At 36.5% G+C, this 24,540-nt stretch overlaps 1 protein-coding gene across 1 annotated transcript in view; it reads left to right on the forward strand.

Annotated features, from left to right (window-relative positions):
• Positions 1–23,714, forward strand: part of ppp1r2 (protein phosphatase 1, regulatory (inhibitor) subunit 2) — a 56,255-nt gene extending 32,541 nt beyond the window's left edge. Inside the window, exons 2-6 of the mRNA XM_039766344.1 lie at positions 3,334–3,441; positions 3,617–3,697; positions 12,507–12,619; positions 17,988–18,167; positions 22,511–23,714. Coding sequence (XP_039622278.1) covers positions 3,334–3,441; positions 3,617–3,697; positions 12,507–12,619; positions 17,988–18,167; positions 22,511–22,524 — 496 coding nt within the window. The 3' untranslated portion in view covers positions 22,525–23,714. The remainder of the gene's footprint in view (positions 1–3,333; positions 3,442–3,616; positions 3,698–12,506; positions 12,620–17,987; positions 18,168–22,510) is intronic.
• Positions 23,715–24,540: the final 826 nt, after the last annotated feature.

Raw genomic sequence — 24,540 nt, forward strand, 5'->3', positions numbered from 1 at the left:
CAAATCACCAGGCCCAGATAATATTTATCCTCGTGTTCTTAAGGAGGCTAGTGAGTACATATATAAACCCTTGACACATATTTTTAGGAAGTCACTGTGCACTGGAGAGATTCCAAAGGACTGGAAAATGGCAAATATCATCCCATTATATAAAAAGGGTGACAGGGCAGATCCAAGCAACTATAGGCCAGTAAGCTTAACAAGCATCACAGGAAAATTAATGGAAGGAATTATTAAGGATAAGATTGAGCAACACATGACAAGGACAGGAGTTATTCTGAACAGTCAGCATGGGTTCAGAAGGGGGAGGTCGTGTTTTACTAACATGTTGGAATTCTATGAGGAGGCAACAAAAGGATACGATCAAAGTGGAGCTTATGATATTATTTATCTGGACTTTCAGAAAGCATTTGATAAGGTGCCACATGAGAGGTTGGGCATCAAGTTAAAAGAAGTGGGAATTCAGGGTGATGTTTTTAGATGGGTGCAGAATTGGCTCAGACACAGGAAGCAGAGGGTGATGGTGCGAGGAACCTCATCAGAACTGGCTGATGTTAAGAGTGGTGTTCCACAGGGGTCAGTGCTAGGGCGCTGCTATTTTTAATATATATAAATGATTTAGATAGGAATATAAGTAACAAGCTGGTTAAGTTTGCAGATGATACCAAGATAGGTGGATTAGCAGATAATTTGGAACGTTATATCATTACAGAAGGACTTGGATAGCATACAGGCTTGAGCAGATTTGTGGCAAATGAAATTTAATGTCAGTAAATGTAAAGTATTACACATAGGAAGTAAAAATATTAGGTTTGAATACACAATGGGCGGTCGAAAATCGAGAGTACACCTTATGAGAAGGATTTAGGAGTCATAGTGGACTCCAAGCTATCAACTTCCAAACAGTGTTCAGAAGCCATTAAGAAGGCTAACAGAATGTTAGGTTATATAGCACGATCTGTGGAGTACAAGTCCAAGGAGGTTATGCTCAACCTTTATAATGCACTGGTGAGGCCTCATCTTGAGTACTGTGTGCAGTTTTGGTCTCCAGGCTACAAAAGGACATAGCAGCACTAGAAAAGGTCCAGAGAAGAGCGACTAGGCTGATTCCAGGTCTACAGGGGTTGAATTATGAGGAAAGATTAAAAGAGCTGAGCCTTTACAGTTTAAGCAAAAGAAGATTAAGAGGTGACATGATTGAAGTGTTTAAAATTATGAAGGGAATTAGTACAGTGGATCGAGACTTGTATTTTAAAATGAGCTCATCAAGAACACGGGACACAGTTGGAAACTTGTTAAGGGTAAATTTCGCACAAACATTAGGAAGTTTTTCTTTACACAAAGAACGATAGACACTTGGAATAAGTTACCAAGTAGTGTGGTAGACAGTAAGACGTTAGGGACTTTCAAAACTCGACTTGATGTTTTCTTGGAGGAAGCAAGTGGATAGGACTGGCGAGCTTTGTTGGGCTGAATGGCCTGTTCTCGTCTAGATTGTTCTAATTGTTCTAATTGTATGTATATATGTGTATATGTATATATATATATATATATATAATATGTTTATGTGTGTGTGTGTGTATATATATATATATATATATATATATATATATATGACAACAACACTCATCACTCACAACAGTGACAAAACAATTACATTGACAATCATGTTACGTTATTTTCAAAATGTTTCCTTTTCTTTTTCATTGCTTCTTTAACACACTACTTCTCCGCTGCGAAGCGCGGGTATTTTGCTAGTTATCTATAAAGAAGTAATCAATCCTTGAGTAGCAATGATGTACTGGTGAGTAGAAAGAATATATTCTTGAGTTTGGGTTTAAAAACTTCCAGGGGTCCGATAAGTTGTGGTCAGTTAAACTTTGTAATTATCTTTGCGGTGTTAGATGCCATTCCCCCTGTGGAAGAAGTCCTATCTAAAAGTGGATTTAGAACACAATTAAAGTCCCCAGCCATTATAACTTTGAGTGTTCAGATTGGGAATGGATGCAAATAAATTTTGTATAAATTCCTTATCATAAACATTAATCAAGATCATTTTACAGTTGGATAAACCTCCCATGACCATTACATATCTCCCTTCAGGATCCAATACTACATCTGATGCTACAAATGGGACTGTTCTATGTATGAGAATTCCCACACCTCTAGTTTTCTTTGCAAAACTAGAATGGAACATTTGGCCAGTCCAGTCTTTTTGCAGCTGGAACTGATCCTTGCCTAGTAAGTGGGTCTCCTGTAAAAATGCTATTTTAGCGTTTAGACCTGTTAGGTGAGAGAGTACTTTCTTTCTCTTTAATTTGTGATTCAAGCCTTTAACATTCCAGCTCACGAAATTAACTGTCCCATCATGGAGACATTGACTCTGAGTTTTTGATGTCATTTTATAGTCTTAACTAGAAGTGAGACAGCTTCGGCCTTAATTTCCTATTTCTCCTAGAGTTGTTGCTATGTAGCTTATTATTACATTGGTAGTTATAATTATAAAGATTAAGAGGATAGATTAGGTATAGATCAAGCCTGCTCTTTCTTCCAATTTTTGCCTCCCCAAGTGAGGCTAGAACCAACTTCACACACTCCCAGTTTGCTTTTGTCTTAAGTTGTATTTGTGAGCTTGTGTGTGTGTGTGTGTGTTCGTTCCACCTGACAAGTAATGATCACTCACCCAAAAGTACAATGCATCCTGTGCTATTTGGCCACAAAAAAGATATGAACGAAAGTGTGTGCCTTGGATCTAGGCAAAAGAGTGGCTGCTGTATGTGATGCCACATGTTTGTAATATGGTAAAATAATGGGAAAAAGAAAAATAAAGGGCCAAGACTGTGTCTGAACTCCTCTTGCCTGGTAAGCTTTTGTATAGGGAGCACTTCTATCAAGTAGCATTAATTGGCTGTCGTAATGCAGCAACATTATAGTACTTTTTAAATTTGAAACATGCTGAAAAGTCATGAGATGTTTGTCATCCATCATCCTTTGTTGTACCAAGTCATGTAATTTGGTATTTTCAAGGTAGCTACATCCAGAAACTTCAGTTAAGTTTGATGTGCTCTCCAACTAGATGTCCTGTAGCGTGTCACTGGCCTTAGTATAACTGGTGACTCGAACTTGGAGCCAATGTGAATATGTAGAGGTTTGTTTGTGATTGTACCATGTAGTGGACAGATTTTTTTTTCTGATACTTCATGGATTGTCTCTGATTCTGAAATGGATTAAGGTTTAAAATTATGGTGATATGATGATGTATGAGCAACTTTTTGATCATACTCTGTGTTTCAGGAAGACTTAACTTTTTTTTTTTTTTAAATATGGTTTCAGAAAGAAGTCACAAAAGTGGGATGAAATGAATATCTTGGCCACGTACCACCCTGCCGGTAAGGACTACGGTTTAATGAAAATTGAAGAGCCGAGCACACCTTATCATAGGTAAGGGGAACCTCTGTCTCTCAGTTGAAATAAACTAATTCATAACATTTAGTAAAATTAATAATAGATTATTTCTGTGATTACATCAGACTTAAATGTACTAATTTATTTCTAATACTGTATACCAGTTTGCATGATGTCTTCTCTCTGATGTTTTGTTCTAATGATCTCACAGATTGGCAGGAGATGAGGAAGAAGGGTCTGTCAGTGATTCTGAATCGTACGAACCCCTCACTGCTGATGACCTTGTCAAAAAGTAAGTACATATTATAGAAAATGTTAGAAAAATATGTTATGGGCGTCATCCCATATACAGTGCATCCGGAAAGTATTCACAGCGCATCACTTTTTCCACATTTTGTTATGTTACAGCCTTATTCCAAAATGGATTAAATTCATTGTTTTCCGCAGAATTCTACACACCACACCCCATAATGACAACGTGAAAAAAGTTTACTTGAGATTTTTGCAAATTTATTAAAAATAAAAAAATTGAGAAATCACATGTACATAAGTATTCACATCCTTTGCCATGAAGATCAAAATTGAGCTCAGGTGCATCCTGTTTCCCCTGATCATCCTAGAGGTGTTTCTGCAGCTTAATTGGAGTCCACTTGTGGTAAATTCAGTTGATTGGACATGATTTAGAAAGGTACACACCTGTCTATATAAGATCCCACAGTTGACAGTTCATGGCAGAGCACAAACCAAGCATGAAGTCAAAGGAATTGTCTGTAGACCTCCGAGACAGGATTGTCTCGAGGCACAAATCTGGGGAAGGTTACAGAAAAATTTCTGCTGCTTTGAAGGTCCCAATGAGCACAGTGGCCTCCATCATCCGTAAGTGGAAGAAGTTCTAAACCACCAGGACTCTTCCTAGAGCTGGCCGGCCATCTAAACTGAGCGATCGGGGGAAAAGGGCCTTAGTCTCTGGTCTGATGAGACAAAGATTGAACTCTTTGGTGTGAATGCCAGGCGTCACGTTTGGAGGAAACCAGGCACCGCTCATCACCAGGCCAATACCAACCCTACAGTGAAAAATGGTGGTGGCAGCATCCTGCCGCTGAAAAACATCCCCACAGCATGAAGTGGGAGACTAGTCAGGATAAAGGGAAAGACTGGGGCGACGGTTCATCTTTCAGCAGGGCAACGACCCTAAGAACACAGCCAAGATATCAAAGGAGTGGCTTCAGGACAACTCTGTGAATGTCCTTGAGTGGCCCAGACTTGAATCCGATTGAACATCTCTGGAGAGATCTTAAAATGGCTGTGCACTGACACTTCCCATCCAACCTGATGGAGCTTGAGAGGTGCTGCAAAGAGGAATGGGCGAAACTGGCCAAGGATAGGTGTGCCAAGCTTGTGGCATCATATTCAAAAAGACTTGAGGCTGTAATTGCTGGCAAAGGTGCATCAACAAAGTATTGAGCAAAGGCTGTGAATACTTATGTACATGTGATTTCTCAGTTTTTTTATTTTTAATAAATTTGCAAAAACCTCAAGTAAACTTTTTTCACGTTGTCATTATGGGGTGTTGTGTGTAGAATTCTGAAGAAAAAATGAATTTAATCCATTTTGGAATAAGGCTGTAACATAACAAAATGTGGAAAAAGTGATGCGCTGTGAATACTTTCCGGATGCACTGTAGACATGCTTGAAATAATAATTTTCTTTTTACCATGAAAAGAACATGAGTTTTTTTTGCTAATTTTCTGGTTTGCAATCTGTGATACAAAAGTGGCACAAACTTCTAGGCACTCTCGCATGAAAATTTTAATGGTGTTCTCAGTGTTTATCCAGAGTGTTGGTTTATCTTGTTTTTAATAACACCACAATGATTTTAGTGGAGGTCTACAGGTGCCGATCATAAAATTAGAATATCATGACAAAGTTGATCTATTTCAGTAATTCCATTCAAAAAGTGAAACTTGTATATTAAAATTCATTCATTACACACAGACTGATGTATTTCAAATGTTTATTTCTTTTAATTTTGATGATTATAACTGACAACTAATGAAAGTCCCAAATTCAGTATCTCAGAAAATTTAGAATATCAATTAAGACCAATGCAAAAAAAAAGATTTTTAGAAATGTTGGCCAACAGAAAGGTATGAACATGAAAAGTATGAGCATGTACAGCACTCAATATTTAGTTGGGGCTCCTTTGGCCTGGATTACTGCAGCAATGCGGCGTGGCATGGAGTCGATCAGTCTGTGGCACTGCTCAGGTGTTATGAGAGCCCATGTTGCTCTGATAGTGGCCTTCAGCTCTTCTGAATTGTTGGGTCTGGCGTATTGCATCTTCCTCTTCACAATACCCCATAGATTTTCTATGGGGTTAAGGTCAGGCGAGTTTGCTGGCCAATCAAGAACAGGGATACCATGGTCCTTAAACCAGGTACTGGTAGTTTTGGCACTTTGTGCAGGTGCCAGGTCCTGTTGGAAAATGAAATCTGCATCTCCATAAAGTTTGTCAGCAGCAGGAAGCATGAAGTGCTCTAAAACTTCCTGGTAGACAGCTGCGTTGACCTTGGACCTCAGAAAACACAATGGACCAACACCAGTAGATGACATGGCACCCCAAACCATCACTGACTGTGGAAACTTTACACTGGACCTCAAGCAACTTGGATTCTGTGCCTCTCCTCTCTTCCTCCAGACTCTGGGACCTTGATTTCCAAAGGAAATGCAAAATTTACTTTCATCAGAGAACATAACTTTGGACCACTCAGCAGCAGTTTTGTCTTTAGCCCAGGCAAGACGCTTCTGACGCTGTCTCTTGTTCAAGAGTGGCTTGACACAAGGAATGCGACAGCTGAAACCCATGTCTTGCATACATCTGTGCGTGGTGGTTCTTGAAGCACTGACTCCAGCTGCAGTCCACTCTTTGTGAATCTCCCCCACAGTTTTGAATGGGTTTTGTTTCACAATCCTCTCCAGGGTGCGGTTATCCCTATTGCTTGTACACTTTTTTTCTACCACATCTTGTCCTTCCCTTCGCCTCTCTATTAATGTGCTTGGACACAGAGCTCTGTGAAAAGCTAGCCTCTTTAGCAATGACCTTTTGTGTCTTGCCCTCCTTGTGCAAGGTGTCAATGGTCGTCTTTTGGACAACTGTCAAGTCAGCAGTCTTCCCCATGATTGTGTAGCCTACAGAACTAGACTGAGAGACCATTTAAAGGCTTTTGCTGGTGTTTTGAGTTAATTAGCTGATTAGAGTGTGGCACCAGGTGTCTTCAATATTGAACCTTTTCACAATATTCTAATTTTCCGAGATACTGAATTTGGGACTTTCATTAGTTGTCAGTTGTAATCATCAAAATTAAAAGAAATAAACATTTGAAATACATCAGTCTGTGTGTAATGAATGGATCTAATATACAAGTGTCACTTTTTGAATGGAATTACTGAAATAAATTAACTACAAATGGCCTAGTTTTGTTACCTTTGGCTGAGTATGGGAGACATGCCATCCAATCCAATTCTGTACATAAATGTTTGATTGTGAACAAATGTGGAGAGCATGCTGGCCAAAGGAGTTGATGTAGAGCAGTTTGAGTTGTATGAGGGAAATGTGGGCAGGCATTTTATTACTCATAAAAACATCTCCCATTTCACTCTAGAACAGTCTCAACTAGCTGGATGATATTTTGGAAATGAGTAACGCTGGTCGGTGTCATTTCTACAAACAGATAGGAACAAGTACTGTAGTTGATAGCACCCCACACTGATGCTTTGCATTGGGCCCTGTATATCATTAGCAGTATGCTGCTGCTGGAATATGTGAATTTCCCCTTTGGATTATTAAAGTATCTATCTATCTAAAGACAACAGACTGCCATTACTCTTACCATTCTGTTGAAGCACCACTGCAGGTGGGTGATGACAAGTGAATGGCAGTAATGCCAGGGGAGTGTGTTCTTGTAGTCCTGCTTCAGGAATACAGTGGCTCTGATGTATGCTACTGTGTGTGCTTGGTCTTTTTCAGCCTCAATTGTGAAGGTCCATATATTTTAGGCGGTCATAAATCATGTCTCTGGGTCTGATATTCTCTTCCTGTTACTACCTGCACTGACACACTGCAAACACACTTGGTCCAGTTTGTTCAACAAAGATTGTCCTGTTTTCTGAAGGCTGTCTGTGTGACCCCACTTAGTCTCTGTTAATAGAATGAAGGGTGCACAAGAATGTCTTCTAGGTATAAAGAGCACATCGAAAAATACTACAGCACATGGTAACACAAACTACCCTATCTGTAACGCTGTGAGAACCCCCTACTGATTGCAGTAGTGTGACCTTTGTAGTACTCTGTTGACATGTGGTACTGTACTGACTTTGGGAATTTATTACAAGATTTTCTTCCTCTTATCTTTACCATATGTGTTTTCCAAAATGGATTCCTACTAGGTGTTTCTGTTTAATGTTCTACTTGTGTTGTAGTTTTAAGCTTAATTTTATGTACACTGTCAAAAAATATTAACTAAATCTTTGAGTAAAGAAACAAAGTCATTATTAGTTTACCATTGTTTTCCTTTTATGAAATAATAAGTAACATACACATAATTTTATGTTGTTAAGAATTTGAAAATTGCATAACCTTACAGGAAAGGTTGATTAACCTGAGTACTTCTGCTGAAACATAATCTTCCTCTATTGTCATATATTCTGTTCAGCATGTATTGTCATTGGAGAACTCATCCTTTGTTCACTGACCTTTCTTGTTAACCTACATCCAACTGCCTAGTTTTTTAATTAAAGATTTATTGCAGTACATATTATATAAGTATTTGAGTGGTGTTAATATATTTTTCCCCAAACTGCTAATCGTGTCTAGAGTTTAAGTATCACTTCTTCAAATTAACTGACTTGGACCTATAAAGTTTGATAAAGCTTTTCAGATACCTGAGACAGTTCTCTTCCAGAAGCAGTTGCTTTAGAGGTCTGGCATTCTAATACTCCTGGTAAGGTTCCCCATGGCAAGAACATTTATCCCCTACAACAAAAAAACACCTCAAGAGCTACCAGAGCTAACAAGAGTGACATGATCTGGTTTACTGCAAGTAGTAAAGAGATGTAGGCCCTGATGTGGCTAGCACTGTAGCAGCAGAAGAAATCCCTGTCAGTGTACTCTTTATATGGTAGATCCGTAGCTCTTAGTCTTAAGAGTACCACAGATGGCTGTGCATTCTTCTCTTTATACTTGGAGCAATAGTGATCACAATTTTACTCACTCACTCTTAGTGATAATAAAGAGAGCACTTGAAGTATCACTTCATGGCAGCTCAGAATCCTTATCTGACAGTGCAGAGTAAGTCATCAACAGTATTCAAAACTGCCATTGTAGAGTAATTCTTTTGATAATAGTGATGGCAAAGCTTCAAGTATTTAACACCGAGTTCAGTGAGTAAAATCAAACAATACACTTTTGGAAAGTTATGTTGATGCTTTAACAATGGTTTAAACCTTCATCACCTTGATTTTTAACAGCCTTGAAAGTTTAAACTAGACCCTTATGTAAGTAACAGTAAACTTTTTTTTTTTTTTTGGCAAATGTAATTTATACTTATTTTTGTTGTTATACAGAAAAAGCATTGTGCAAAGAATACAACTTTCATTTGTTAGTAAGGTCTTTGCACTTTTGCATTTTTTAAATCCCAGATTAATCAAAGGTAATAATCAACAAACGAATAGATTAGCAAAATAGATTTGCCCTTTCAACATATCAATTGCTGCCTTTTTCTCCACATGCTTATACCAACTTGGTCAGTTTCTCTTCAGCCCAGCACCTATTACTTAACCACCAAGTTTTTCTTTTGACTTATATTCATCATCTTCTCCTTCAGTGACATTCCATATATCTGTCTAGATCATTTTAACCTGTGTTCTTTTCAGCCTTTCTTTATTTAATGTCCATGTCTTACTCCCATAAGTTATTTTACTTCTCTCACAAATTGCTTAACATTTCCTCTAGTAGTAATAATTTTCTTACCATATTAAAAGCCTTAACTACTCCTAATGTTCCGCATCATACTGCCATCACTGTATGTGTCATGCATGCAGAGCTTTTTGGAAATTTAGAGTCTGACATTGTGAGGTGTTTCATCTTAGTCTTATTTGGAAAGGCAAGGTGGGAAGGGATGCAGGATTCAGCAACTAAAGTTTTGCAAAAGTAGCAAAATATAATGTAAATGTGTCCTTGAAACTTGAAAAAAACACATTATGTAAATTTTTTTTTTTAAAAATAAAAAGTAATCATATAATATTGATGATTCATTGAATTTAGCTTGCTGGAATTTTAAATACCTTAATCTTGCTTTCACATCTCCGCAGTTTGAAGTTAGATATAGTATTACTGCTGGAGACCCATTTAAACAGTAAAAGTCAAAGGTCCTTAAGAGATTGGGTAGACAAAAGTTTTCATTCTTGTTATAGTCCATAAGTATTTGGACAGCGACACAATTTTCAAAATTTTTGGATCTGTATGTCACCACAATGGATTTGAAATGAATATCAAAAGTATTTTTGCAATTGACTGATAAGTCAAGAGGTGTGAGCAGTTCCCTCATTATTTTGGTAACTATTAAGCAAGTAGAAAGTCTGGAATTGATTCCAAGTGTTGTATTTATATTTGGAAGCTGTCACTGTGAACTCTTAATATGAGGTCCAAAAGAGCTGTCCATGCAGTTAAAAACAGGCCATCATTAGGCAGAGAGAACAAACCCATCCCAAGAGTTTGCAGAAACAGCAGAAGTGGTCAAGTCAACCATCTGGTTCATTCTTAGAGAAGGATCACACTGGTGAGCTCAGCAACACCAGAAGACCTGGACAACCATGGAAGACAACTGTGCTAGATGATCACAGAATTCTTTCCTCAGTGAAGAAAAAACAAATTCACGGCATTTAGCTAAACCAAGAGCACACTGCAGTTTGTAGACCTATCATTGCCAAAGTCTACAATAGAGAGAAGACTTCACAAAAGTAAATACAGAGGGTTTACCACAAGTTGCAAACCACTCCTCAAGCATAGGAAGGACAGATCAGACATATTTTTTTAGAAACCAGTGCAGTTTTGGAACAGTTTTGTTTGGACGAATGAAATTAAGATCTGTATGTACTTGAATGTTTGAGAGAGAATAATATGGTGAAGAGAAGGAATGGCTCATGATCTGTAGCTTACTACATCAGCTGTGAAACATGGTGGAAGCAGTTTTATGGCACAGGCATGCATGATTTCCAGTAGATCTGGGTCTCTAATGTTTATTGATGATATGACTACTGACATAAGTAGTGTATAGAGCTGTACTCTCTGTTCAAATTCAGACAAATGCTGCAGAACTTGTAGGATAACGCTTCACAATACACTTGGATAAAATTTGTTTAACCAAATTTTTAAGTAAGAAGCCATTTCTTATACTACTAAAGCAATATGTTTTTGGGATTATTTTTAGTTTTTTTACCTCATTTTTTATGATTCAGAACCCTCAATTCCCTATTTTAGTTTTAGCTGCATTAAGGTTTTAGTTGTTACCTATTTTCAAAACCTGCTGTCAGTTAATAATGTGTTGCAAATGATAATGGAACCACCAATGGAACCATTGGTGTTAATATAATGATTTGAAATAAATTAGAGAGAAGGGAAGAACCAGGAGGTACACATTTGTTCTGGACAGAAAACAAAAAGTCTATAATAAAGATTTGTCTTGGATGAATGAAAGCCCTAACAAGCCATATAATTAAATACTAAGTTGGGATGAAAACCTGCACCAAAGCATGCCTCCAGGGCCATGGTTGATTACCCTTTTATAAAGAACTTGGACCTTGAAGGGTGGTACATTGGCATCATCCAACTAACTTGAACAACCTGGAGCAAATTTGCCTGGAGTAATTGTCTAAAAGTAGTCCTGAACAGTGTAGAAACCTCATACCTACTTAACACAAAACACTGAAAACTGTTGTTGGTGCACAAGGTTGATGAAAATATGAAGCCCATGAATTGTGGTTGTGTTTAATTCTCTTGCCAGTTTGGAAAATATTTGTTTTAAAGATTTCGGGCAATTGAAGAATAAAAAAGTGCACTTCAGTATGTTTTCTCCATGCAAGTCTTTTAACTTTTGATTCTTTACTCTTTGTAAAATAAAATGCATCAACAAAAGTACCAACAAAACATAACTGGAAATCAATATCAAACAGTAGCTATTAAGCTGACAGGGAGATATTCTTGCTCCATCTGCTTTAGGTTTTCTCATTTAAACCTTTCAACAAGCAGCCTGGCCACTGAGCAAAAGAATGAGCAGTCAAGCCTAGTAAGTTGATCCTTCCTATAGCTCATGAAATATAGTCGCATTTTGCAATGTGGAAGTGTATTGACTTTGAAATACTATAGGCAAGATTTCTGTAAAAGTGAGACTGTGTTTAGTCCTTTTTTTGGTAATATCTGTTTACTTGTCACTTTCCAGGTATGTGTAAATAGTACATTTAAAAAAAAAAAAAAAAAGCTTTGTAACATTGTTAAGATAGATATTGTAATCCTGTCTATTGATATACTTTAATATAGTTGTCCCAGTGAGGCATGAAATTAAGCCAGTAGTGACAACTAAGGATAGAAGCACTTAAACTGAAGTTGTTGTTGGGTGCTGCTTCTGAGTATTTAGTATGCTAGTAATGAGATCACAATTTGAAAATGGAAGTATACTGTTTGATCACACTTCCTTATATGTAGAACTTTTCATGTTGAATACTTTTCAAAAATACCTTTTTCTGCTGAAAACGAAAGACACAATACAGTACCTAGGCAGTCTTTTTAGGCACTCGAAAATATTGGTTTGTTCTGGTTTGCAGAGTGAACTAACAAAACAGTTATAAATTGAAATTTTGAAAATCTGCTATTATATCTGTTGTTGTTATGCATAGATTATTTTGTATATAATTAATTTTTACTTATTAATGAAAGTAAGCTTGAAGATCAAATAAATAAGCATCTTCACACTACATTTTAGTTTTAATTTTGCAAATACTCTGTTCATCTATACTATAAACCCTATGTTGACCACATTTCTCTTTAGGCTGGCAGCAGCTGAAGGGTCACAACCGAAGATTTTTATGAAGGAAGATGATGAAGATAGTGAGGAAGACGACGACGACGAAGAAGAGGAAGAGCTATCACCAGAGGAGCAGGGTAGCTTAAATGTTTCACTTTTGAAACTCCTTGTTTTCTCAAGCCACCTGTTTTGGTCATTTTGCACAGTCTGATAGATTCTAAGGCTATATTCATACTACTATATTCTCATTTAAAAATGCAGACATTAGTCTTTGTTGTCATCTTTGCTACATGCTACCAACACCTAAAAGCAGATTTTTGAAAATGCTCTGCAGAGTGACATATTTCTGAAAATGCTGCTCTGAGCTAATTACGTTTTGATTAGTTCATGCTTACCTCTTGGCCTTTCTCTGATTGGATCCTGCTCGTTAACATTTTCTCAGCTGCTTTGCTTGCCTTTTACTCTCAATAGCAATTCCATCTCATGGTCCCCAAACCTAGTCTGTTTTTGTGTTTTTCGTATTTGCCATTGTTGTTCTCCATTTGTAAATGCAAGCTGCAAATGAATGTATAGCATGGAAGACACTTCCATTTCCTGTTTCTGCCAATGCACACATTTTCTATTGTAGGTGAACGGCCACATCATTTCTGTGTTTTGGTCACTTTTTGTATGAGCAAAGAGATTTTCATCAAAGGTAAATAAAACACTAGTGTGGATGAAGGTCATTTTCTTTTAAAAATGCCATTTTTAAATGAAATGTAGATGTAGCCTGATTGCAATAAATTGATTTTAATAGATTGTGTGATTCTGACTTTGGTCAGATTTTTGGTCTTGAAAGGGTTACACTTGGCTGACAGCAGACATGATTGTCAAGTAAAAATTATACGTAAATCTGTGAAAAGTAGTTAAAGTTAACAAAGATAAAAATCTGTATGATGCTAAAGTATAGTTGTGTGTCTGTTTTGCAATTTTTGCAATGTAAGTTATTTTTCTGTCAAAAGTGTCGGCTCACACCAGAATGTTACGTGACATTTCCCTGTGGCTTATTTTGCTTTGGCATCATAATCTTAATGTGTTTCTGTAATGATCATGGGTAAGCATGCAAGTGTCTTTTCCCTTATTGGAGTTTGCATTTATGGTCTGATGATGATATCAAAGGTGTAAAACAAAATGAAGACTAGAGAAATGGCTGACAGAAATCAATACATTTTGAAAGTAAGTAAAGAAAATACAATACTGTTTAGAGCCATTGCTGTACACCTGGGGATTCCAAAATAAACAGTGTCAAATTCTTTGAGGGAAAAAAACCAGGAGGTGTAAGTTACCTGCAACAAGCAGGCCATCCAAGGAAGACGGTTGATGACAGGAGTATTATTACAGCTATAAAGAGAAACCCAAAAATAACATCCAAAGAAATTCTACAGTGTGCATGGTACAGAGTTAAGTGTCAGTAATTTACATTCACAGAAGAATTAAAGAGAACAAATGCAGCTCAGAACAGAAAGTCCAGAATGGAATTTGCGAAGAAGTACAAAGAAGATATAAAGATGACCCAGGAATCATCAAAAAATTTGACCTCAAGATTTTGATGAATCTTGATGTTTTAGACCTTCCTGCGTCAGAAAATACCATTTTTGAAATTGTGTGTGTGTGTGTGTGTGTGTGTGTGTGTTTGTAAACACAACTTAAACGCTTTGACTTTGGTCAGTGAGATTTTGTACACTGGCTCTATGTCAAAAATAAGGAATCCTATAAACCTTTGGGCCACTTCTGGCAACTGGAAGTGGTACTTTAACTGAATACTTTTGTGAATGTTCAGGTAAACTATGGTTATAATTGGCTAACTGAACAGATTACAATATGCAAACTTTCGAGGCAGCTCTGGCCCCTTGTTCACTCTGCTACTACCTTTTGAAGACAAAACTAAATTCAGAAAAGCCCCACAACATGGACCAACTGAAATAGACTTCTGTAAAGGCTTGGCAGAGCATGGTAAATAAAGTCATCAAGAGTCTGATATCAGTGATCTGAAGACTTGGGGCAGCTATTGCATGTAAGGAGTATGCAGCTAAATAAAACCTTAACCAACTTAATTTTGTCTCAGTCCATCTATTTAGGTGGATATGGGGGGACTAAATATAATGAAAGTAATTTTTTCTAATATTGTTTTTTATATGTAAAACATTGGCTGGAAATAAAAGTGGTATTGTACTTAAGTCTTTTCAACTTGAATACTTATTTTCTAAATATATGCCAAAAAAACAATATTACCCCATCCTCCCAATATGTTTGCTTCTCTGTGTACCAGTGGAAAAAGACGTTAGTGTCAAAGTGAAAACGGATATCTACAAAGTAATAACTATCAATATAATTATGAATAAAAATTGCTAAATAATTAATTGCATAAGTGTTTAAGTCCGTATTAAGTAGATTCACCTTCGGCTCCCATGATAGCTATGAGTCTGAGTGGACAGATCTCTCTCTTTCTCAGCATTGCACATCTAAACACTGTAACTTTGCCTCTTTTGTCTTGGTAAAGCTGTTGAAGTTCTGTCAGATTGCATGGGGATTGTGTGTAAGCAGCCTTTTTTAAGTTCCATTGCAAATTCTCATTTGGATTGAGATCTGGATCATGAGTCGGCCACTCCAGGACATAAACGTTTTTGTTTCAAAGCTGTTTCTGTGTAACTTTGGGTTTATGCTTGTGGTCGGCAATATGTTTTCATTTATAATACACACATGTAATCACGGGAAATATCCATTCCTCTAGAATGTTAAGTGAATGACATGTAAACACAATACAGATGTTTTCTTTATGTTCATCTGGATTTTGGCGGAAGTTGACACCAAGAAAAAGCTGCATGTGATGTTTTTTTGATGCCATCTGGATGCACATGTGACTGAATGCAAGTGGTGAAAGCCTGTGTGGATAATCTGAATTACTCCAATGAGCAGAAAAACGCTTGCCACTCAACCCACACTCACCTGATGCTACAGATGGCAGAAAAATGCTCAGTTCAGATGTCCGTGTGGACAGGGCCTTTGAGTTGTTATAGGTTTCGTGGTGGCCTCCCTCATTAGTCTTCTTGCACGATCACTCCATTTTTGTGGACATCCTGCTATAGACAGTTTTACAATTATGTCACATTCTTTCCATTCCTTAAAATTGATTTAACTGGACTTCAGGAGACATTCAGGATATTTTATTGTCTCCATCCCCTGACATGCTTTTCAATCACCTTTTCACTGAGGTTTTTTTTTGGGAGTTTTCTTTTGTCATTATTGTGCCGCTTAGGTCACGATACCTACTCAGCAAATTTGACCCTTCCAGGTAAAATACATTTATACTATATTCACTGAAATCCCTTGCAGACAGGTGCTGTCCATTTAAGTAAATGTTTGACTTCCAAAAGTGGCTGCAGCAGTAATGATTGACGTGTGTCATATTAATTGGAGTGGTATTTATTTAGTCCTTTATTTAGTGTTTTATATTTGTAATTAATTTAGATCACTCTGCAGGGCACAGTTTGACCACAAATTACCTAAAGCAAAGTTAAACCAGACACAGTGAATAAGGTTGTGGAATCCACGTTTTCCTTCTTGTCTGCAGTATTTATGTTGAGGCAGGAAACTTGATATTGAAATTGGAGGGGGAAACAATGAGGGAATGACAAGAGGACTTCTTGTGAAGAAAGATGTGCAGCAGTAATCTGTTTAGATTTATTCCATATATGTGGGAGGCTTCATATGCGTTTAGTAAGGGTTAATGTATCGTTCAATTGTGTATGTAGTTTCCAGCATGTAAAATAGACCAGATACTAACATATCAAAGGTATAATGTAGTAGTGTTCCTTATTTAAATCATTCTTAGTTGGTATGTAAATGCTGCCCTTGACTTCATTTTGAGCAAGAAGTTCATTATTTACTCCAGTGATGGGCAAATATACCTGACAAAATATTGCAATTAGACATGTGGTCTTTTTCCAATTTACACATTTTATCAAAGATGAACCTAAATGCTGCATTAATATTGTATTCTCTAATTTTTTTTTTTTTTTTCTTTCAAAGCTTATTTAGACTCCACCAATTAATTTTTCTGTCAAAAACATCAGTTTGACCTTCAGGGTTATTCTTAGGTGCAGTATGTTCTATAAAGTGTCATAAACCTTTTCTTTGAAAACTGCTAGTGATCTCGGGGATACAGCTGCATTAAAGTTTGTCTTGCTTGGACCATGAAGTGGGTCTTCATATTAGTAAAGAGGTTTAGGCCTGAAAAAGCATGTTCACACTCTGTTAGAATACTTATTATTAGCCCAAGCACCACAATCTCCAGTATATACTCCAGTATTGGAGGCCAGAATACATATCCGTTAATGGTGAGCTTTTTAAAATTTGATTCCTCTGATATTATTATTATTATTATTTGTGATCAATAAGCTGTAGAATATTTTAGGTCATTTTCTTATCAGTAGCATGCACTTTCAGTTGAAAAGTTACCTGCTGCATTAATGTACTTTTCATAAAATAACTCCATACTGCATCATGATTTGTTTGAACTTGTTGATTAATGCCTTTTCAGCACTAAAATTAGTTTTGCCTGAAAACAAAGGACCTAATTTATATGTGGGTTCTGGATTGTCTCCACACAGCGCGGTACTTTCTCTGACATAGTTGTGATGCTTTCCCCTCCTGGCAATCCTCACTACTTACTAGTTGTGGAATACACACCTGTATTTAATCCATTGAAATAGGTCTACCTATATTTGAAAAGTTATTTTCTGTTTATTTTTGTCATAATGCTGCTTCTAGTTTTGGAACCTTAGCTGTAACTGGTATTAAAGCAGTTGTTGAAAAGTTTGTCTTGTCCGGGCTCTAACTGCCCCAGTTACTTTATAGCTAACACTGTTGTTTCTTTTGCTTGATTTATTGACTTGCTGCACAGTTTCACTATATTGCTCACAAGTGTGTGGATGCATACCTATTGAAGGATGAGTATATTCTTTTTAGTGGGTGACATCATGTACGTGAAGATATACACTTCAAATATTTTTGTATGTCTTCCTTGTGCTGTGGTGACCTATTGCATCATATTTAGCCTTTCATTCATCAACTGGCACCCATACAACTAGCCTGTCCTCAAAAGTCACTATTTAGGGTATGTGGCCCTTTGCCTGCATCGCCACACAATTTAAACAAAAAAAACGTTTTTTCATTTGCTTTTGAACAAGCACATGTTGTAATCTGAATGGAAATATGGAAATAATCTTGCCATGTTTCCCATACTTAAATCAGTTTCTGTTAAACCCATTTCACCGATACCAAAACAACATGCATCAGAGTAATGCATAACCAATGGTTATTTTAACTGTTCTCTTGCATGGCTCATTGTTTTGCCATGTACTTTCTAAGATTTGGTGTGCCTTGCTTTAAAAGTTTTTGTTCAGTAAGGAAGTGAAGTCATTTGTGGATTCAGTTTTAAAAGCTTTCTTTAAATGTTTTTTTCAGCAAAAAAGAAACAATTTGAAATGAAAAGAAAAATGCATTATAATGAAGGCTTGAACATTAAACTAGCCAAACAGCTTATTGCCAGAGAGCTTGAAGAAGATGATGAGGATGAGGATCAAGATGAGGAAATGAAGGATGAAACCGAAGTAGATAATGCACACATGGACCTTCCTCAAGATGGTAAGTGAGACCGTTAGTCTCAGGCATTATTCTTAACAAAAGCTTTATTTCACTAGTAATTTTATCATTTCATATCCTCCATGAATAAATCAAACAGAAAAACATTGGAAGTGTTGGGACCCCAAACACTTAAGAACAATGTTGCTTGCAATATTAAAGGGTGAACTTCAGGTTGTCACCATTGTGTTTTCCTGGACATTCTTTGGTCAAATGATGACTGACCGTTCTGTTAATTTATAGTCTGTGGACCAGAGAAAGAGGAGACAAAGAGGAATGAATGTGATATCGGTGTTCTTTGGACAGGAAAAAGGAGTGGAAATGTTACTCCTGTGGAAGTGCAACCCAATATACAGTTACCCCTGTGTTCAGTGAAACCAGTCTCCGTAGGGCACTTATGTTACACTTCTTAATGTTTTACAGTCATCCACTTGCTGAAAAAGTTTAGTATAATTGTGGAGCCAGACCATAACATGGCAAAATTAAGTAATTTCTTGTAGAAAATTTTTTTAACTAAGATAACTTGATGTACGGAATTTCAGTCTTGTCAAGATCTGTTCAGTTCCTATAGCCATGCAGTTCAGACCCTGCAGGTACTGTTTAGCTCTTGATAGTTTGATTTCTCATTACCTAACAGACACTACCTTTAACACTAGGTGTTTTTACTGTCCCCCAACCCTAAATTCTAGTATTTGACAGTTGAGAAATTGACCTTGTTCCTACAGTGTGTTATGTGGAGGAATGGTGATTGTCAGCTGTTTTAGAAAGTTTTTTGCTGTGTCTATTTCGTGCCTACTGAAAGATTAGGAATGGTTTAGTATATTTGGTAAATTCAAAATGTTTAAAAATGGATGTCCAGTTCTAAAGGACTTTTAATTTATTAAAAGTGAATTACTTTTTACATTTTAAATATCATGGTACATTGTATGCATGATCAATGGATTTGGATTCTTTACCTTCCACAATAAACATTTAGGTAAGTTGTTTTTGTAGTTTTCAATTTGTAGAGTAGGAATTTTATAACTTTTAGCTTGTAGTCCGTATTCAACAAACAAATGAAGTCCTCTTTCCTTGATGGATCACCAAGAAGTCTGAAGTTTTCCCCATTTATGCTTTCATTTCATGGTATGTGTTGTATTTCATATTTATACAAATTTGAAAATACACAGCTTGACATGGATGATAACCTTGACATTAGAATATTAGACAACTGTAAAGAGTCCCAACATTAACAATAGGTGGCAAAATGCAAAAGTGTAGTTTATTTCCCATGCTTTACCTCAAATTTTGTATATGTATTTAATGCAAATAGTACACAGAAGGATATAAATATGTATTAAAAATGTCACTATGGTTTTCACATTCCTCTGTAATGTAATAGACAGGTGTTGGGTTTCTTTTTGTTTTACAATTTTTATGAAGTGTTAGGTTTAATTTACTGTACAGTGGGTATAGAAAATAATCACCATCTTCAAAATAAATATTTTCTTTGCTTTACAGCCTTAAATGAAAACACACAAACAAATATTTTTTCCAGCTTTACTTACTCAATACCATCTCTAACATCCAAGTGAAAAATATCACAGCAACAGTTCAGAAGAATTAAAAAAAATAAAAAAACAAGAAATACTGAGATTAATAAAGGATCACCCCCTCTTAAACAATATTTATAAACTCAATCAGGTGTAAGTAACCACCATTTCCATTGCAGACTATGGTTACTGGCTTCCACCTGTGATCAATTGTAATCAGTATGATTAGTGAAGCATACAAACAGCTGTTCCTGCAGCATTCCCTTGCTTGGTAGTGCAACTGACAGCAAACAACTGACAATGGGTGGCAAGCCACTTTCAAAAGATCTCAGGGATAGAGTTGTAGACAGACATAAGGCAGGAGATGGATACGAAAAAAATCTCAAAGTCTTTATCAATCCCAAGGAGCACAGTAAAGTCCATAATAAACAAGTGGCAAGCTTTTGGTACTACTAGGACCTTCCCTGGATCCGGCCATCCCTCCAAACTAGATGGAAGAGCAAGGAGGAAACTAGTAACAGAGGCTACCGAGAGGCCAATGGCCACTTTGAAAGAGTTACAGGATTTTATGGCAAAGAGTGGTCATTGTGTGTATGTGGCAACAATTTCACAAGTGCTGCACAATTCTGGCTTGTTCCTGAGGGTTGCAAGGAAAAAGCCACTTCTCAAAAAAGACCACATTATGGCTTGTTTGAGTTTTGCCTGAATGCACCTTGAACACTCTGATGCCAAATGGAAAATCAAACTATTTGGCCTCAGTACCGAACGGTACACTTGGCGGATCCACAACACACCATACCTACAGTAAAGCATGGAGGTGGCAGCATCTTGTTGTGGGGGTGTTTCTCTGCCGCATGGCCTGGGGCTTTCATTGGGGTAGAAGGAAAAATGGATGGGGCAAAACACCGACAAATTCTTGAGGAAAACCTGCTACCCTGTGCCAGAAAGTTGAAGATGGGCAGAATGATCACCTTTTCAACACGACAACAACCTGAAGTACACAGCAAAATTGACCACACAGTGGCTGAAGGAGAAAAAAAAGTGAATGTCCTCGTGTGGGCTAGTCAGAGCCCAGACCTAAATCCCATTGAAAATTGTGGAAAGATTTGAAGATAGCAGCCCACCAATGCTCACCATCCAATTTGACCGAACTTGAACAGTTCTGTAAAGAAAAGTGGACAAATATTGCTCAATCTACATGTGCAAAGCTGTTAGAAGTATCCCAACATACTCAAGACTGTCATTAAAGCAAAAGGTGGTTTCAACAAAATATTGACATTGGAGGGTGATCCTTTATTAATCTCAGTATGTCTTGTTTTTAATTTTTTTATTTTTTTTAATTTTTCTGAACTGTAGCTATGATTTTTTTTCACTTGGATGTTATAGGTTGCATTGAGTAAGTAAAGCTGGGAAGAATTTTTTTTTGTGCGTTTTCATTTAAGGCTGTAAAGCAAAAAAAATGGGAATATTTCTTTTCTATACCTACTGTATATATTTTATATATAGTGCTTTGGTCAGGGGGACATGTTCATGTTTTTAACATTCTGAAACAATAATACAAAAAAGTTAAGTGGTGGTCTTAATTCCATATACATCCAGTACCATATTTATATACTACCTTAAAACTTAATTAAAATTAAAATTTTCATTTTAAAGTTTAACATTTTGTATTGTGTGGTACATGACTATAACACCACATGTCAATACATGACACTGTTGTTCATTTTTTTGATTTGTACTTACTGATATAGGTTGGGGTTTGGTTGGTAATGGGAGTCCTGGTGCAGTACTAGAGGAAAGTTGCAAAGGTGAAAATTCTGCTCCCCACCCCTCCCTTTCACGTTTCTGTAAGATGATTGGATCATAGTCATATCATATAAGTGCTAAATAAGTTATCTTCGAGTGGCTTTAAAACTAAAATAAGTGTCTAGTACCTCTGAATTTAACTTGCCAATCTTCAAGCCAGCTGACAGTGCTGACTGCCCTAATAGAATGACAAAATCCAAACATTTTTCTGTGCCACTTTTTGTAATCCAACTAATTTGAAGGCACACCACGATTCCACCAATCACAAAAGCATTAAATCGCTTAGACTTGTTAAACTGTCCAAAGGTTGAGGCGGGAGTGGGGGGCAAAAAAAGTCATTTGGAGACTGCCATTCAGAGACACAGCACTTGTGTAGAGTATAATTTTCTATTGTTGATGGTTATGAACAAGTATCTGGAGTTTTAACACAAGTTTTAATGTATGCTCATTTAAGAGATGCACATTCTTTAGCAGTCCATTCAGAGTCAACAGTCCTTTCAATAATTTTTTTACTTTGATATTTCTGTGTCTTGTATATTGTATGCTAATCCATTTTGATAATTAATACCTTGGCCTCGTTTTCTTGTTGCCATTTTTCAACTTGCTTGATTAGGAAGCCATTCAAATTCAGGTTGTACTTGCTCAAGTAGTATTTTGTTAAAAGTTGAGGTTTCAGGTCATTGTGTTTTGGTTTTTATTTTTTTTTTTTTTTAATTCCTTTGTGATTCAGTGTATATTTACTTCATGATTTATGTATTAATTTTATAATTGCATTTTTTAATGTTAAATGTGATGTAATCATAATTGCATACATTTATGTGATTAGTTAATTTTTTTTAATCGATCCCAGTCCTAAGATGTATATAAAACCACTGTTTTACTATGTAGCAGATTTTGTTTATTTTCTCAGGTATATAAATCTTAATGGCTGTTTCATACACAGTGTAGATACTGGCAAATTAAAAGTTTTTTGTTTTTTTTTAATTCTGTGTTTTCTTTACATTTCAGAAAACGGTGAATAGCTTGAATCACATGATTCCTAGAAGATGACTGCATCCCTGCCCTGCTTGACTGGCACAGTGCTGAAGTGAGGACACACTGCTTCACAGTGTTGCCTTCCATGTCTCTGTATAATGGATACTGATGATGCATATCAATCGGTTACTTGTTCTGTTGCCAAAATTATAATGGCTATCTTAATTGTACAGCAAAGCAAGGGAAGTGACTATTTTAGCACCTCTGATTGTGCGCAAGTCCATCTTATTCATTTGAATGTCAGTGCTGTTTCTAGCCTAGGAGCAGAAGCCTTGTGCTTATTTTTTTTTTTGGTATGGATGCTCTGATTTGTTTGGGACACTCTCTATATGAGATTTTCAAGGGATTGGGGTTGGGTGAAATATGGGGAACAGATGACATTTTAGTAATTTTCAGATAACCTGAATGGAATGAATAAAAGCACAGTTGTCCCAATCTATTTTATGATTTTATTGTTTTGAAAGTATTTTTCATTATTCTGTCTAAATGTAAAAGATTTTATGCATTAGGCATTGAAAGTGCGGTTACACCTTACATATTCTGTAGATACGGCACTGAGATGTATTTCTGACTCAGTATTAGATTAATACTGCTAAAAGGGTGACTTGTATTGAACCTGCTGTAAACTCCTGGTAAGTGTCAGCACACCACATTATGCAGCACTCATGTATTCTCCTCCTCAAAGACTCAACTAGACTCCCATCCTTCAGACTGTTAATAAAGGTGTTGCACTTGAGTTGGAATCAGTTTATTATTAATTGTCGTTTGAGAAATCTCGGTTTAATTCCAGTTTTCTTTTCTGCTTGACTTCATTCATGTTTCTTTTAAGGGAACCTGAAGGTATTCACAACCCAAACACAATGAACTAATGTATTAATTATGACTTAAGTCTGACTGTGTAAAGTGGTGTGAAGTTTCCACTGACCCTAATAAAAAAAAAAAATACTTAAGGGATTCAAGTGAGGTCATTTTTGACTGCATTTCTGGTTCCTTGTGTGCTTATTGGGCATGTGCCTATCGAACTGAAATTCACATTTAGCTTTTAATGTTTGGATGATCAATGCTTAATGTGGTCTACTATATAATTATATAATTATTATTAATATATAATTTAATAACTTTACCACTATTGTGTATGTGTGTGTTTTACTAAGGTATTAAAAAGTGAGCTACCCTTTATTCTTCAATGTTTAGTTTTATTCCTGGCTCTTTGGACCACAGTGCCACAAATTGTGTTATAAATGCATGTTATTGCATTAAAACAAACTGTGATAATAATATAAAGGTAATAGTTTTTTTTTTTATTCAAATCTTGTCCATCTGTACTCTGTGTTGGATTAATTGACAGCGCTAAACAGGCTTGTTCCTTAAGTGGTACAGCAGTTACCAGTGGGGGTAATCAATGCTATTTTATGCTTATAAATGGAGGGGGAAAAAAAGCTAGATGTTTGCCTAATTGGATGTATTTTCCCATATTCGTTTAAAAGTTTCAAATAGTGTGTTGCGCTTAGTGTGAGAAAAAGTAGCAGCAAATCAATTCCCAGTCTCCTTTACAACATGTTTGATAACAGAACAAAAATTTCAGGTACAAGGCAAGAAAAAAAACTTAAGGGCTCATTTTGGCCCAACTCTGAAGTGGAGGCATTTGGCAGTCGCTGATGTGCTGTGTTTGACACCTTATAGTGACTCTTTCTGAAAAAACATAACTAGGATTCACAATTGCGTAAGGTTGTTTCTTTTTTGATAAAATATATTTACACCATATACTGTATTAAATGTAGGCCAACCTTGGTACTGTCTTTTGGCTCTTGGGGGCTAAGATCTCAATATTCTGCATTCTAAGGTTGTGGTTTTTTTGTGTGTCCCTTCCACCCTATCCCTCCGTGTGTGAGTTCTTTAATATATTTAGTTATTAAAGCTAGTGTTTTTCTTGCTGGTTTTTCAAAATAAAGTAAGTCTTCCATCTTTATCCTGTCATACCCATTTCAATATTCAACATATAA

The sequence above is a fragment of the Polypterus senegalus genome, chromosome 1 (assembly GCF_016835505.1).
Source record: "Polypterus senegalus isolate Bchr_013 chromosome 1, ASM1683550v1, whole genome shotgun sequence".
Classification (NCBI taxonomy): domain Eukaryota; kingdom Metazoa; phylum Chordata; class Cladistia; order Polypteriformes; family Polypteridae; genus Polypterus; species Polypterus senegalus.